General features: G+C 21.6%; 2 protein-coding genes across 2 annotated transcripts in view; one reads left to right on the top strand and one right to left on the bottom strand.

Annotated features, from left to right (window-relative positions):
- LOC122510497 overlaps nt 1-6,553 on the top strand; it is a 30,043-nt gene extending 23,490 nt beyond the window's left edge. Inside the window, exons 7-10 of the mRNA XM_043625187.1 lie at nt 1,821-2,061; nt 2,648-2,774; nt 2,936-3,117; nt 6,075-6,553. Of these exons, the coding sequence (XP_043481122.1) occupies nt 1,821-2,061; nt 2,648-2,774; nt 2,936-3,117; nt 6,075-6,323 (799 nt within the window). The 3' untranslated portion in view covers nt 6,324-6,553. The remainder of the gene's footprint in view (nt 1-1,820; nt 2,062-2,647; nt 2,775-2,935; nt 3,118-6,074) is intronic.
- LOC122510499 (afadin- and alpha-actinin-binding protein-like) overlaps nt 1-18,109 on the bottom strand; it is a 68,019-nt gene that overhangs the window by 48,986 nt on the left and 924 nt on the right. The window contains exons 2-6 of the mRNA XM_043625190.1: nt 17,846-17,985; nt 16,990-17,190; nt 16,695-16,826; nt 16,493-16,604; nt 16,094-16,316 (exon numbers count right to left, since the gene is read on the bottom strand). Coding sequence (XP_043481125.1) covers nt 16,094-16,316; nt 16,493-16,604; nt 16,695-16,826; nt 16,990-17,190; nt 17,846-17,983 — 806 coding nt within the window. The 5' untranslated portion in view covers nt 17,984-17,985. The remainder of the gene's footprint in view (nt 1-16,093; nt 16,317-16,492; nt 16,605-16,694; nt 16,827-16,989; nt 17,191-17,845; nt 17,986-18,109) is intronic.

The following is an 18,109-nucleotide window of genomic DNA, read 5'->3' as shown; positions in this document are numbered from 1 at the left end:
TTTGTTAAAAAAAATTGAAATTCTGGGATGACTTTTATTATTTATGAAAATAATTGAATTGTTGTGATAAAATTTATTAAAATGTTTTAAAAGAATTGAATTTCTGTGAAATTTTCTTTTTTTTAAATAATTGAATTCTTGAGAAGAATTTTACAAAAATTGGTATTTATTAATTAATTTTTACGAAATATAATAAATATTAGAAATTGTTATTTTAAAATAATTGAATTCTTGTGGAAAACTTTATTTGTAAAAATAATTGAATTCTTCCAAAGAATTAAAAAAAATTTTTAAATAATTGATTTTTTCGAGAAATTGAAATTAATTTTTCTCGAATAATTACATTTTTTTGAGCAATTTCTGTAAAATTTTGTTAAAAAAAAATTGAAATTCTGCGATGACTTTTATTATTTATGAAAATAATTGAATTGTTGCGAAAAATTTTGTTAAAACGTTTGAAAAGAATTGAATTTATGTGAAATTTTTTTTTTTTTCTTTAAATAATTGAATTCTTCAGAAGAATTTTATAAAAATTGGTTTTTATTAATTAATTTTTTCAAAATATAATAAATATTAGAAAATTTTATTTTAAAGTAATTGAATTCTTGTGGAAAACTTTATTTGTAAAAATTATTGAATTTTTCGATTAATTAATTTAAAATAGTATTAAAAATAATTGAAATTCTTCGATGAGTTTTATTATTTATGAAAGTAATTGAATTATTGTGAAGAATTGTATAAAAATTTTATAATAATTGATTTTTTCGAATTTTTTTTAAAAGACTATTCTGAATTAATTGAATTACTGTAGAAATTTTATTATTTATGAAAATAATTGAATTTTGGATGAATTTTATCAATTTTATTTTTGAATAATTGAATTCTTTTGAAATTTTAATTGAATTTTTGCGGAAATTTTATTATTTATGAAAATAATTTAATTTCAGATGAATTTTATCTTTTTTTTTTTGAATAATTGAATTCTTTTGAAATTTTAATTGAATTCCTATGGAAATATTATTATTTATGAAAATAATTGAATTTTGAATGAATTTTATCAATTTTTGTTTGTTTGAATAATTGAATTATTTTGCGAAATTTTATGAAAATACTTTATATTGAAAATAATTGAATTTCGAATATTTTTTTTTTTAAATAATTGAATCGTTTCAAATAATTTGATTATAATTTTTGAAAATAGTTTTTTGCTTTCTACTATTAGTTAGAAAAATCTATTTTTTTGTTTATTTTTAAACTATGGACAAATATGTCAAAGCAGGGAAAAAAAATTTTCCGCATAGTTTGAAAATATAAAAAAAATAGTCTTTCTTTTTCTTACAGTTCAACATACTTTGCCCATGGTTCAAAAATTTAAAAATTGAAAGATTTTGTATGTACTCCAGTTGATTTGATGAAAAATTAATTTTTCTTGTGGACATTTTTTAGCCATATTTGCTCATTAGCAATTATTTAATTATTTAAAAAAAAACTAATAAAATTGATTAATTATAATACACATTGATTCAAATACACATAATAGTTTAATTAAATTCTATTCATCCTAAAATGACATGTGATCTCGTTTACCATATGAAAATCGATAATTACATTTCATCTAAAGAGACATTTATGAATTACACGTCAGTTTTACCGTTACTAGCAAATTCCATTATTATCAATAACTTTTGATATATATTTCAATTTATAATGTAATAGAAAATTTCGTTACTTATTTTTTAATCCCATCTATATATTAAACCGATTTATTTGGTAAAGTAAGAAAATAAAAATGTTAAAATATTTGATTTATTTTCGAGTAGGATGCTGATGTGCCTAGCAGGTAATCCAGATGAATTAATGAAAAAGAAAGCTTATTTGCTACCATTGGTGGAAAGACTAAGTACCGTTCAAAGCGCATTATCTGTGATGAACAATCGTGGAGAGGATGCTTTATACTTGATGGCAATAAATTGTCCACAAATGGCGTATGTTACGGGTTACTTGGCAGCTACAATGCTTCAAAAGGGAATTCACGTTGGACAGAAATTATATCAACCTGGAGTAAGCATATGATAATAATCCAAAATTAAATTTCCCCCTCATTTACATTTGTATAACATGTATGACATTTCGGCCCTTTACATTTTTTGACTAAACCCTAGTTTATAAAATTATTCTGAAAACCTTCTTTTTGAAATATGAATTTAAATTTGAAATCAAATTACACTGTAAAAAGAAAACTACTAATTTAGTACCAAAATTGGTACTAAATCGTAATTTGGTTCTATTTTAGTACCGAAATCTGCTCTAATTTAGAACCTTTTTCTTTATAGTGTAAAATTAAAAATTAACTATTTTTTAAAATATTAACAAAGTAATAAATACTTTGACGCAATTAATAATGTATCAATGTCTCCTAATCTTGCGACTTAAATTCTATGAATATTAAAAGTCAAGTTATCTTTTGAGAATAATGAAGTGTGATAAATATTCTCAGTTTACGATGAATGGACATAAGGACAATTCAATTTCTCAACGTACTGATTAAAACCTTTCTATAGTTAAAATTCCACTAATCTTTTGTTTACATTTTATCATTAATGATAAATGTACCATTTTTAAGTATTACTTTTATCTGATTGTTCAGGGTGAAACATTGATTCACGTTGTCGCGGCAAAAGGTGATTCGCATGAAGCTGTCCTCGCTGAACTTCTTTCGCTTAAAACAATTCGTGGAAATGCCGTTTTTAATGTCTTGGCTCGAAACTACGAAGGTAATAAATAAACTTTCGGATATTTTCAAAATTTTATATAATCTAGAGATAATATATATTATATTATCAAGAAACTAAATTTTCAGAATTTGGTTTTAACTTTTAATTTTCATTAAGTAAAAAAGTGTTATTAAATTTTAATGTATAATTTTACTATATAGGAAAAACGGCTCTTCACTTGGCAGTGGAGTCTCATGACCCTATAGGTAGAGGCGTAAATTCAATTTCAACGGTGCGATTGCTTTTGAAAAATGGAGCAGATCTTTTGATTAAAGAAGCAGTCCGAGGAGATACCGCCTTGCACTCTGCAGTATTTTCAAATTGCGATCCCATTCTAATTAAGGTGAGTTTAATTAGAATAAATTCAATATCTAGTTAAAGGGATTTTAAATCTTTTCTTTATTCTTAATTATTTTCTATTCTTCTCAATTAATTTTATTTTTCACTAATACTTGGAAAGATCTCCTAATAAATGTTACAGAAAGTCCATCTAAGTTCAATTCAATTTCCGATGACAATTACAGATTTCGCACTCGATAATTAATTTTAAAAAAGTAGGAAAAAGTATCTTTCAAACTAAAAGAAAGTAGTAAAAAAGTAGCTATCGAAAAATTAAACTTGACGAAAAAAAACTTGTTTTAGACACTTTACAAAAGTGACAAAAATTCCATTTTATATTCTATTTTCCTGACTTTTTTCCTAATTTTCATTAAAAATATTTACTTCTTTCTTATTCTGATAGTAAATTGAATTCCTGCAACGAATTTTATTGTTCTTCAAAGAATTTAAATATTTATAACAATAATTTAATTCTTGCGAAGAAATTTTATAAAAATTTTTAATAAACAGATTTCTTTCGACTAATTTTATGCTAATTCTGATTTAAATAATTGAATTCCTGAGAAATTTCTATTATTCATGAAAAGAATAGAATTCTTACGAAGATTTTTATAAAAATTTTTTTAAATAATTCTGTTTGAAAATTTTATGAAAATAGTAGATATTGAAAATTATTGAATTGCGAAAAGTTTTTAAAAATAATTAAATTTTACAAAGAATTCTATTCAACTTTTTGAGAATAATTGAATGTCTGTGTGGCATTTTATTAAATTTTCTTTAAAAATAATTGAATTCCCAAGAAAAAATGTAATACTTTTAAAAATAATTGAACTCTTGTGATGAATATTTTTTTTATGAAAATAATTGAATTTTGCAAAGAATTTTATTAAAATGCCTCAAAATAATTAAATTTTTGGAAATAATTTTGTTATTTATTAAAATAATTGAATTCTTTCGAAGAATTATTTATGTAAATAATTCAATTTGGGAGGAATTTTATTAAAATCTAAAAAAATAATAATTGAATTATTTCAAAAAACTTTAATTATAATTGTATATAAAATAATTGATTTCTTTCGATCAATTTTATTAAAATATTTGAAAATAATTGAATTCCTGCGAAAAATTCTAATATTTTTGTAAATAATTGAATTCTTCTGAAGAATTGAAAAAAATTTTTTTAAGTAATTAATTTATTCGAGGAATTGAAATTAAATTTTTAAGAATAATTACATTTTTTTAGTAATTTCTGTAAAATTGAATTTTTTTGAAAATAATTAAATTCCTAAAATGCATTTTATTATTTATGAAAATAATTTAATTCTTGCCAACGATTTTAATAGAATTTTATAAAATAATTGAACTTCCAAAAAGAAATATATTACTTTTAAAAATAATTTAATTCTTGTGATGAATATTGTTATTTATGAAAATAGTTAATTTTTGCAAAGAATTTTATTCGAAAATAATTGAAAATTCAAAATACTTGAATTTTCGGGAATAATTTTGTTATTTATCGACATAATTGAATGCTTTCGAATGATTATTTATATAAAAAATTGAATACTTGGGAAGAATTTTATTAAAATCTATAAGAATAATTCATTTATTTCAATAAAAATTTTATTAAAATTGCATTTAAAATAATTGATTTCTTTCGAACAATTTTATTAAAATATTTGAAAATAATTGAATTCCTGGGAAAAATTCTAATATTTTTGTAAATAATTGAATTCCTCAAAAGAATATTTAAAAAAAACAATTTTTTAAATAATTGATTTTTTCGAGGAATTGAAATTAAATTTTTAAAAATAATTAAATTTTTTTAACCAATTCCTGTAAAATTGTATTAAAAATATTTGAAATTCTGCAATGAATTTTATTATTTATGAAAATAATTGAATAGTTGCAAAGAAATTCATTAAAATTTTCAAAAATAATTGAATTTCTGAGAAGAATTTTATTATTTATGAAAATAATTGAATTATTGTGATAAAATTTATTAAAATGTTTTAAAAGAATTGAATTTCTGTGGAAAATTTTGTTATTTTTGAAAATAATTGAATTCTTTATAAGAATTTTATAAACATTATTTTAAATAATTAATTTTTTTGAAATATAATAAATATTATGAAAATTTTATTTTAAATAATTGAATTCTTGTGAAACATTTTATTTGTGAAAATAATTGAATTTTTCGATTAATTGATTTAAAATAGTATTAAAAATAATTGAAATTTTTTGATGAGTTTTATTATTTATGAAAATAATTGAATTCTTGCTTAGAATTTTATCAAAAAGTTTTTTAAAAAAATTGAATTTCCATGAAAAATGTTATTATTAGTAAAAGTAATTGAATTATTGTTAAGAATTGTATAAAAATTTTGTTAAATAATTGAATTTTTCGAATTTTTTTTAAATACTATTCTAAATTAACTGGATTCCTGTAGAAATTTTATTATTTATAAAAATAATTGAATTTTTGATGAAGTTTATCAATTTTTTTTTGTAAATAATTGAATTTTGGATAATTTTATCAATTTTTCTTTAAATAATTGAATTCTTTTGCGAAATTTTAAGAAAATATTAGATATTGAAAATAATTGAATTTTGATTTTTTTTGAAAATAATTGAATCGTTTTAAAGAATTTAAAGAATCGTTTGTTTAGATTTTTGAGAATGATTTTTTGATTTTTAGTATTAGCGAATTTAAAGTAGTGGGAATTCTCAAAAAGAAACAGAAATAATAGCTCTTTTAGTGGCTAAAATTTAAAAAAAGTATCAAAATAGTAGCATCACGTAAAAAAAGTAGTAAATAGTAGGTTTTAGTAGATGAATGCGAAACCTGTAATTATTATAAAAATTATAATAGAATCTCCAGTATATTTTTCCAATTGTAATTTTAATTGTTTGACTTATAACATCTGTTAATATTTTTTTTTTCAAATTTCTGTTTATTAGGCACTGTTGGAAAGAAATAGCCATAAAGACAATTTATATATGGGAAACTACAGTGAAAATTCATCAATGCTCATGTCGTCAATGTGCAATGGAGTTAAATTGGAGAGAAATATAGAAGTCTGTAAACTCTTTTTGGAAAATGGTCCAAAACCAACAATTTCAAATGGACACGCTCCTATGGAATATTTACCCCCCGATAGAAAAAATTCTATTAAACCTGTATTCCACTGTCGAAGTAAAATACACTAGAAATGTCAAGATCTCAAGGAAAACAAAACAAAAATTTTCTTAATTAAGGTTGTGAATGTTTGTTTTTTTATACGCATATAGTATATATATGTATACTGCACTTGGCTCGAATAATATTTCTACTTCTATTTAAACTATTTTTTTAATGATCAAACGACGGCCGCTAGTATATGATATGTATGATGTTCATTAATTTAAAAAAAAAGGTTTTTCATTCTACATTGTTTTTCTGCTTTTATAAAATAAGTTTTTCAATTGTACAAAGCATTCAAAGTAAAGAACTTTTTAAAATTAATTTTAATGGATTTTGTTAACTTTAATTAATATTAATAGTTATATAATTGATAATTGATTACCATTACTTTATTCACTTATTAATTAGTAATAATTCTTCTAATAATTAATAATTTAATTGTTAATTTGGAAAAGATTGATTTTGGTAATTAATTATGTGTATCACTCATTTTGTAAATTAATTTTTTTGAAATTTCTTTTCGTCGCCTAAAATTACTGACATCTTTGTACATATAAATAATTTTTTTAAAAGTATTTTAAAACTTTATTATTATTTAATTTATCATTTATAATAGAGTAAGTTTATTATTAATAAACCACCAAATGTTGTTTTCTAAATAACTCAAAATTATAATACGATTTTCTGCAATATTATTCGTAATTTTTTTGCAACAAATAACTTTAAATTATTCCTTTAAAAACAGTAAAGTTGACATTTTTTTTATCTTACATTTGACATGTTTATTTCAAACCAAAAAATTGTTCATGGAACGAAAATTTATTTTTCGCCTCAATTAAAAATTTCATTTAAAGTATTTATAATTTAAAAAAATTAAATTTAATCAATTTTCAGGAAATATTTGAAAACTAAAAGAAGGAATTAAGAAATATTCAAATTAAGTGTTAATTAGATTATATAGTTTATATAAATGAATTTAATTAAACACAAGAATGGAACAATAATAAATTATGCGTATAACTTATAAACTTCTTTTCAAATATGAAAGAATTAAAAAAAAATTTAATATATTTAATTTTTAAAAATAATTTTATAAAATAATTAAGGATCCGGATCAAGTAAATCGACCGAACGTCGATTGAGTTATTTCATTCGGATCCTCAATTGAAACAAGTCGTACATATAGAAAATCCTTGAATATATGGCTTTAAAGTACAAGTCAATTGATAAGCAAACAAAAATATGATTTTGTGATTTTTACATATTTTATGAAACTGCGTTTTAAATATTCTGTATTATAATTTTAGTTATTCATGGACTTTTTTTTTAAACTATAAATATAATTATTTCTTTTTCACATGAATTTAACATTAGTTGAACTGTTAAGGCGACTATAGAATCACATTCGTGCATAATAATATCATATTACAAATGTTAAATTGTAATAGCGCCAATCATTTTCTGTTCTATTTTCATTAATAAATCATGTTTCGAAACACAATGTACAGAATAACAATATACTGTAAACACATCACAATGTATATACGAAAATAAAATGTCTTTTTACAAAAACTTTATAATTAAAAAAAATCTCAAAAATTACCAGATTCAATTTGGTGTAAATAAGTTCAATTTTAATAAAATTGCTTCATTATTTTTAAGCTCTTCAAAAATACTTTAAACCCTTCTTAAACTTCACCCTTTGGTAAAAAAAAAACTACTCTGACCACTAGGACCAAAAATCGAAAATTCTTAAAATTCAACATTTGTCTTTAATTTTAAGGCAAATTGCTTTAATATTTTTGGGCTCTTTAAAAATATTTTACTCGTCATTTAAACTTCACCCTTTGGTCAAAAAAACTACTCTGGGCACTAGCACAAAAAATCGAAAATTCTTAAGATTCAACATTTTCTTTTTATTTTATGGAAAATTGCTTCGTTTATTTTAAGCTCTTTAAAAATATTTGACTCGTCTTTTACTTCACCCTTTGGTCAAATTGAACTTTGGGGAAGAATTTTGTTATTTATAAAGATAATTAGGATTTTGACGATATTTACAGGGTTGCCACAGGTCAGGGAATTCAGGGAAAAGTCAGGTAAAGTAAAATTGGTCAGAGAAGTCAGGGAAAAGTCAGGGATTTTTAGTAAAAGTACTGGAAAAAATTGAATTTTAAAAATTCATGAAAAAACTCTGAATTTTAATGTTTTTTTTTATTGCCTCGTAAACTATGAAATTAGCGCGAATTTTAATACAAAACCTTAAATTTTTTCTATTTCAGACAATAATTTCTTTTTAAATAACTTAATTTTACAAGAACCATCATAAAATTATGACTTAGAAATTATTTAATGAATAATTTTTACAATTTTCATAAATACTAGATTGATAAAACAATTTTAGTTAAAAATACTAAAAAAAAAAAATGAATTTTGGAAAAGTTACAAATAATTCCAGAAATTCAATTATTTTCAAAAGTAATAAAATTTTTCGCAGAAGTTCAATTATATTCAAAAATTTAAAAAAAAATTCTGGTCATTTCAATTATATCTTTAAAAATAATAAAATTCTTCTCCAAAATTCAATTATGTTCAAAAATTAAAAAAAAATTCTTGTCCAAATTTCAATTATCTTTATAAATAATAAAATTCTTTAATATTCAATTATTTAAAAAATTTTTTTTTAAATTCTCGTCAAAATTTCAATTATTGTTATAAATAATAAAATTCTTTTTCAAAATTCAATTATTTTAAAAACTTGAATAAAATTTTTGTCAAAATTCCACAGGAATTCAATTATTCAATATTTAATAAATTTCTTTGAAATAATTCAATTATTTTCATAAATAATAAAATTTTCACATGAGTTCAATTATTTAATATACAAAATTTCATAAAATTTTTCGAAAAATATCAATTATTTAAAAAGATTTTTATAAAGTTAAATTAAATTTATACAAAAATTTTATTAAAAGTCATGAAAATAATTGAATGTTGCAATGAATTTTAATAAAATTCCTGAAAATTGAATTTAGACAAAAATTTGATTAAAATTTCTGAAAATAATTAAATTTTGGACAGAGTTTTATTAAAATTCATGAAAATAATTGAATTTTTCAATAAATTTTTTTAACAATTTTTTTAACATTCATTCCTGAAAATTAAATTTAGACAAAAATTTTATTAAAATTCATAAAAATTGAATTTAGACAAAAATTATGTTAAAATTCCTGAAAATAATTGAATTTTGCAATAAATTTTTTAAAAATTCCTGAAAATTGGATTTAGACAAAAATTTTATTAAAATTCATGAAAATAATTGAATTTTGCTTCAAATTTTCATGAAATTCCTAAAAATTGAATTTAGACAAAAATTTTATGAAAATTTCTGAAAATAATTGAATTCAATTATTTTTAAAAATAGTAAAATTCTTCACCGAAATTCAATTATTTTTATAAACTTGAATAAAATTCGTTGGAAGAATTAAATTATTTTCAAAAGTAATAGAATTCTTCGCAGAAATTCAATTATGTTCAAAAATTAAAAAAAAATTCTTGTCCAAATTTCAATTATCTAATAAATAATAAAATTCTTTAATATTCAATTATTGAAAAATTTTTTTTTTAAATTCTCGTCAAAATTTCAATTATTGTTATAAATAATAAAATTCTTTTTCAAAATTCAATTATTTTTAAAAACTTGAATAAAATTCTTGTTAAAATTTCACAGGAATTTAATAATTTATAAAATTTTTAATAAATTTCTTTGAAATAATTCAATTATTTTCATAAATAATAAAATTTTCACATGAATTCAATTATTTAATATACAAAATTTCATAAAATTTTTCGAAAAATATCAATTATTTAAAAAGATTTTTATAAAATTCGTCGCATGAATTCAATTATTTAAAATATTTTAACAAAGTTCTGTTCAAGAATTCAATTATTTTTAGAAATATAATAAAATTCTTCACCGAAATTCAATTATTTTAGAAAAATTTTAATAACATTTTTGAGAAAATTTTTAATTATTTTCATAAATAATAAAACTCATTGCAGGATTTATTTTTCAATTTAAATAATTGAATTCTTCTAGAATTTTCTAATAAAAATTGATTAAAAAATGAATTAACGAATAATCGATTTATTATTTATGAATATAATTAAATTATTGCAACGAATTTTATTACAATTTTTTAAAATAATTGAATTCTTGCGAAGGATTTTATTAGGATTTTTGTAAATAATACAATTTTTTTTTGAATAATTTCATGGTAATTTAAATTATAACAAAACATGAAGAAGGCGATCACTCCGAGTCGAAGACTCGGAGTGACCGTCTTCTTTATGTTTTGTAATAATATTCTTATAAATTGTTGAATTTCAAAAAGGTTTGAATTTGAATTTATTGAAGAATTTTAATTCCTACAAAAAAATAATAATGATTAAATATTTATTTAAAAAAGAAATTATTGATGTTTCTGAATAATTTTACAATTAATTAAATTTGTAAATAAATGTAATAGAACATTTTTTTTGAATTTCTAATAATTTTTAGAGTGAATCAGAATATTTTTTAGGGTCAGGGCAAAAGTGAAAATCAGTCAGGAAAAAGTCTGGAAATCAGGGAAAAGTCAGGGAAAAATGAAATTAAATATTTGCGGAAACTCTGATTTAAAAAAAATTTAATTGAATTTTATAAGAAGAATTTTATCGCTTTTGAAAATAATTGAATTTCTGCAATTATTTATGTAATTTTTCCAAATTTGTATTTGTTTAGTGATTTCATCAAAAATTTGAATTACAAATTTTTAAATTCTATTATTTTTAAAATTGCTAATTTCATCCTAAAAAGTTAGTCGCGCGCTTTAGCGTCCGAATTGTTGCTACGATTAATTAAAGCATGTTTGAAATATTTATTCAATTATCATATTTTTTTACTAGTTGTAATTTTGTAGTAATTAAAAAAAAGTGTCTTCTATTTAATTCATGAAATAAATCTTCTTTACAAGCAATTTAATTATTGATCAGAGTGTTGACTAAGAGTCGAAATTTGACTGTAATAAAAAGATCACTCGACACGTCACTCTCCATAAAATGTGGGGCTTGAAAGGACTGTCCATCACAATTTGAAGTACAACCAATTTGCTAGACATCGAAACATTTATCCTTTATCAACAAACAGTTAACAATATCCTCTCTCTCGAGAAGAATCACTTCAGTGCTTTTGATAGAAAATCAACAAAGAGATAAATAAAAGTTTCCATTTAATTCGATTTATCTTAAAATTGAATTTGTTGCGGAAAAGTGAATAACCGTATACGAAACGACTGAAAGTTCAAAAAAAGAAGAAACTTTTCTATAAAAGAAGGAGGAAAATTGTTTTTCATTGAACAATGTAGTACAAAACTCATTTCTGCAGCTGGCGAAATGATCAGAGTGTCAAAGTTTTGTGTAAACTCGTTAAGGGAACTTTCTTCAAGAACCTAAGCAAATAAACTAACAAACTTTAATAAAGTCTTCCAGTTTTAGTTTACGTTAAAACAGGTTGATTTCATCCAGTGTTTGAGACAGTATCAAAAATTCGATACTTCTTTATTTTAAAAAGTTAATTTTAATTTTTAAATAAAGAAAATTAAGTATTCAAGTAGTCAAGAGTTTCAGGAATAATTTTTTAATAATTAATTAACATAAAAGTTTCCTAAATTTTAACTGAATAAATCACTTTATTGTGTGCTTTATAGTTCAATAAATTTCGACGAGGAAGAGGAAATAAGTTTTCATTTCTTTAAACGGCAAATGAGGAAACTATGTTAATGAATATTTGTCAAATAGAGGATTACGAATTGTAAAAGATTAAAATAAGGAAAAGAAGAATGTCTAGGAACCTAGTTCTTCTATTTTCATGGATCTTATCCTTATCATCGACCGAATTTATTAGCGACCAATGTAAAGTTTATAATGAAACTAGAATTACGTGCACGTGTCTAGAAAACGAAGTAGGTAACTTGTTAAAATTTTTTCTAATTTGATTTTTCTCTTCTCTCCTCAACAATGAATCACAATTTTATTTTGTCAAAATTAAGGCCCCTTTTAATTTTTCAAATCACTTGTCATATTTTTTCAACTCTAAATTAATAAATTAATTAATTAAATAAATTAATAAATCATATCACTATAAAATTATGATTTCAGAAACTTCAGTTACCTGATAATTATAATTATGAAAATGTAACCAGTCTTTTCATCTCAGCTTGTGGATCCGCAACTCTTCATTCTACGAGTCTTATGCAGGCGAAAAGACTTCAAAATTTAGTGATACATAACATCACTGATAGTTTAATTTTTGAATCACTTTTAACAACAAAAAACCTTGAGAGCTTAGAATTAATCCACATTCGAAGAATACCATCACTAACTCACAACATTTTCAAAAATATTCGTCACATTAATCTTATCCAAATTCAAGAAACTTTAATCGAAAATTTCGAGGAACAATTCACAGACATTGTTGTCACGAATTTCATAATGAAAAGTGTAATAATCCAAAGAATGAATGGATTAAATTTTTCAGGAAGAGGAAAAACTTTAGAAATAAAAAACACTGATTTTCGATGTATCACAAATCACTTGAATTTCGCCTATTTTTCGAAAGTGGAAATATTTCGTTCAACATTTAAATTACAAGTACCTGGTCTTCTATTATTAGAAGGGTGTACTGTATTTGTGGAAAATAGCATTTTTACTAATGTAACTATGAACTTAGTGGCCTCTGAAAAAATTAGAATGAACGCCACTTGTGGAGATGGAAAAAGTTCCTTGAGACTATTCGCCAGTAGAATAGAAAGCTCTGGGAATAAATTGCCTACTGAAATTATTTACACGAAGAGTAAGAGAAATAATGACTCGGAACTTTTTTTGGTGAAAAATAATACCGTCTGCATTGCTGGGAATTGCAAATGTCTAATGACAAATGGTCACAAGTCGATTCATGAATTAAAAAACTTTTTCTTTTTCACGATAATTATAATAAGTATCGTCACATATGATACTTATTTAAGTATCATTTAAGAAATAACAAACTCGAAATTTCAACAAACTTATGCGCTAAAAATTTACATCACTCAAATAAATTTTCTGATTATCCTTTGCTTAATATTATACATTTTCCGAAATTTATAGAAATATAATTTCAAAAGTTGTATTTACTAAGAATCGTAATTTTGATGTTTTAAATTGTCGAGTGGTGATTTAGAAATAGCTGTCATAAATATGTTTTATTAGATCACATATCCTTTTAGGATTAAGGCCATTAATCAAGGATAACAATAACTCGTCGTTGTATAATTTCTCTTAGATACACTCAAGTCTTGTGAATTTTCAACATTCATGAAAATAATTTAATTTTGCAACGAATTTTAATAAAATTCCTAAAAAATGATTTTAGACAAAAATTTTATTAAAATTCCTGAAAATAATTGAATTTTGCAATAAATTTTTTAAAAATTCCTGAAAATTGGATTTAAACAAAAATTTTATTACAATTCATGAAATTAATTGAATTTTGCAACGAATTTTAATAAAATTCCTGAAAATTGAATTTAGACAAAAATTTTATTAAAATTCCTGAAAATAATTGAATTTTGCAATAAATTTTTTAAAAATTCCTGAAAATTGGATTTAAACAAAAATTTTATTACAATTCATGAAATTAATTGAATTTTGCAACGAATTTTAATAAAATTCCTGAAAATTGAATTTAAACAAAAACAATTGAATTTTGCAAAGAGTTTTTATTAAAATTCATAAAAATAATTTAATTTTTCAATAAATTTTGTTAAAAGTTCCTCAAAATTAAATTTAGACAAAAATTTGATTAAAATTTCTGAAAATAATTGAATTTTGTAACGAATTTTAATAAAATTCCTAAAAATTGAATTTAGACAAAGAGTTTTATTAAAATTCATGAAAATAATTGAATTTTTCAATAAATTTTTTAAAAATTCCTGAAAATTAAATTTATACAAAAATTTTATTAAAATTCATGAAAATAATTGAATTTTACAACGAATTTTAATACAATTCCTGAAAATTGAATTTAGACAAAAATTTTATGAAAATTTCTGCAAATAATTGAATTTTGCAAAGAGTTTTATTAAAATTCATGAAAATAATTGAATATTTCAATAAATTTTTTTAAAATTCCTGAAAATTAAATTTATACAAAAATTTTATTAAAATTCATGAAAATAATTGAATGTTGCAATGAATTTTAATAAAATTCCTGAAAATTGAATTTAGACAAAAATTTTATTAAAATTTCTGAAAATAATTGAATTTTGCACAGAGTTTTATTAAAATTCATGAAAATAATTGAATTTTTCAATAAATTTTTTTAACATTCATTCCTGAAAATTAAATTTAGACAAAAATTTTATTAAAATTCATAAAAATTGAATTTAGACAAAAATTATGTTAAAATTCCTGAAAATAATTGAATTTTGCAATAAATTTTTTAAAAATTCCTGAAAATTGGATTTAGACAAAAATTTTATTAAAATCTATGAAAATAATTGAATTTTTTTTTCAAATTTTCATGAAATTCCTAAAAATTGAATTTAGACAAAAATTTTATTAAAATTTCTGAAAATAATTGAATTTTGCAAAGAGTTTAATTTATTAAAATTATAGGTAGATGAATTAGAATTTTAATAAAATTGCAGAAAAAAATTGAATTTTACAAAGAGTTTTATTGAAATTCAAGAAAATAATTGAATTTTACAACGAATTTTAATACAATTCCTGAAAATGGAATTTAGACAAAAATGTTATGAAAATTCATGAAAATAATTGAATTTTGCAACGATTTTTAATCAAATTCCCTAAAATAATTTAATTTTGCAAAAAAATTTTTTAAGCTAATAAATAATTGAGTTTTTAAAAAATATATAAAAAATAATCAAATTTTTGATGAATTTTAATTATAAATAATTTCTCAAAAATTCTAAAATAGTAAATTTTAAAAAATTTTTAAATTTCTTTGTCAGAGAATTATTTTTTTCAAAACTATTTTAATATTTTCATTTTTTATTGAATTTACCCTTGTAGATTATTCATTAAAATTTTTAAAAATTCAATTATTTCCAAAATTTTCAAGAAAAATTCTATAATAGTTCATTTTCAAAAATTATAATAAAATACTTGAAAAAAAGGATTTATTTTCAATTAATTTTACTAAATTTCAATTATTCAAAATCTTTTTAATTGTATATTTCAAAAATTTAATTAGAAAAAATTTTCAAAAATAATTTTCGAAAGATTTACATATCTACAGCTATTTTTTATACTGCGCGTGAAAATAAAAAAAAATTTGCAACATTTTATACTAAAAATATGGTATTTTGTCGCAAAATTTGGAAGAAAAGTTGAAAAAGTCGCAATTTTTTAATATAAGTCGATAAAAATCGCATTATTTGAAAGTAGTCGAAAAAAGTCGAAAAAATCATAATATCTGAGGCCTGATATTAGAGTGAATACATTTGAATCACTTAAAGTGGAATAAATTTGTGATCTATCTAATTCCTTGTAAATCAAATGCTTATTGGTGGACAACAACATTTGTAAAGTTGACATTGTTTAAAAATATAGTTGTAACTAGAGTGAATTTCTCTAATTGTGTTTTTACTCTTATATTCCCTTTCTAATAATTAACAAAGCAATTAAATTAAATTAAAATAAATGTGTGGAATTAACAATAATTCTGGATTTTAATTGAATTTACAAAATAACGACTTACCGGTATTTTTCCTTAGCATCATCTTCCTGACGGACCTTCGAACTTTTAGCCTGAAGAATCTGATGGGCCTGTAGATCCAAAGCATCTTTTAGATAAGCGATTTCTTGCAGCATCAGCAAATTATTTTTCTCTAAGTGGCAAATTGTTTCTTGATGTATTGACATCTGCTTTTCATGCTCCGCTTGCAGATTTTGTAAAGCTTTATCTCGTGGCACGTAAGTTCCTAGATGAAAATGAAAATTTCGTTTTTTAACTCTGGACAGAAGAATATAAACTTTAAATTTTTTTAATGATAATTCATTCGCAATAATTAGATGCTCATGAAATTAAAATTCTTTTACAAAATATTATAGCAGATTAAAAGTAAAAATTGAATAGAATCAAGTTCTGAAAATTCACCAATAGTTTTTTGTAGTTGCTCTTTAAGTTTATTTCCGGTTAGTTGAATTCTTCTTAATTCGTGCGCATGTTGACTGTCCTTCGATTGTAACTGTTTCTTCAGTTTAAGAACCTGAAAATAAAAAAAAATGTAATTGTACTGTATAGGTATTATAAAAAATATTAATTTGTAAATAAAATCAAATTAATAAAATTAACAAACCTCATCTCGTTCACGCTTAAGATCACGAGAAAAATTTTCACATTTAACTTTCAGTCTTCTCTCTCGTTCCTGAACTTCACTCATAGAATAATCTTTCTTCTCAATATCCTCCTTCAATCGTTTAATTTGATTCTGCAAGAAAATAAATTACTTAAACATTAAAAATATAAATGTGCTTCATTACTCTGTTGGATTGTAATATTGTTTTGTAAATTACCACTGAAATTCCTATGGCAGCAGTAAACAATATGAGTTATAATTTTCTTTGCTTCGCAAATGGATTTTTATTACTTACCCCTAAATTATTATTGTCAACTGATACTTTGTGGTAAACATCGTTTTGTTTTTCATGAATCCTTTCAATCATTCTGTGTTGTTGAACCAGATTCCAAGAAGCATTAATTAATTGAACAAGTGTGGATGTTAAAGTTTCTAGGGAATTTAGTCCTTCGTAGTTTATAATTGACACAGGTGCCTGAACTAGGACATCTAATTCCTGTAAATTAAATGTTTTCCGATTATTATCTTTCCGTTCAAAGTTCTTTTTTTTACAAAAAATGTAATATACTAATAGAAACTGGACAATTTATTTTTTATTATTTATCAATGTTTATTTTTAACTCTTTGCGGCATACATTATATTACAACAATAATTTTTAAAAAATGCTTATAGAAGTTTCTGGGGTCGCTGATTACGAATCCGAAGTCTTTTTCCAAAACTCAAAATGTCGGATCCAATATGGCGGACGAATTTTTAAGAATTAACCGAAATCGCTTGAAAGTCATTACTCGAGGGGTTTTCGAAGTCGCTGATTACGAATCTGAAGTCTTTTTTTCCAAAATAACAGAAATATAACCACTCCGAGTAAAATAAGAGAAAATTTTATTATTTATGAAAAATAATTTAATTTTTGCGATGAATTTTACTATTTGTAAAAACAATTGAATTGTTTCAAAGGATTTATTAAAATTATAGAAAATAATTGAATTCTTTCGGAAAATATGATTTTTTTTTTAAAATTGAATTTTTTTATGAAATGCTATTAAAGTTGTATTAAAAATAATTTAATTTTTGCAAAGAATTTTAATACTTTTGAAAATAATTAAATTTTTGCAATTATTGTTCTAAAGAATAAAACATAAATACAAACCTCCGCTAAAGTTGTTAATGATTCTGGAATATTATCTAAAGTACAAAATGCATTTTCAGCATTTTCGCTAATTCTTTGTACTGCGAATATATTACGCAAGTTTCGAATTTGATAATCAATTGTAGAATTACCAGCCATTTCTGTAATTAAACATTATTTCTTGAAATTTATGTCATAAAATTTATTTATTTAAAAAATATTGTATTTGTAAATATACAAAATATAAAAATAAAAAATATAAAAATTTTTATAAAAATAAAACAT

Source organism: Leptopilina heterotoma, unplaced genomic scaffold (genome assembly GCF_015476425.1).
Source record: "Leptopilina heterotoma isolate Lh14 unplaced genomic scaffold, ASM1547642v1 Lhet_7, whole genome shotgun sequence".
Lineage (NCBI taxonomy): Eukaryota > Metazoa > Arthropoda > Insecta > Hymenoptera > Figitidae > Leptopilina > Leptopilina heterotoma.
The sequence above is the reverse complement of the archived record's forward strand: the minus strand, read 5'-3'. Positions and strand labels throughout refer to the sequence as shown.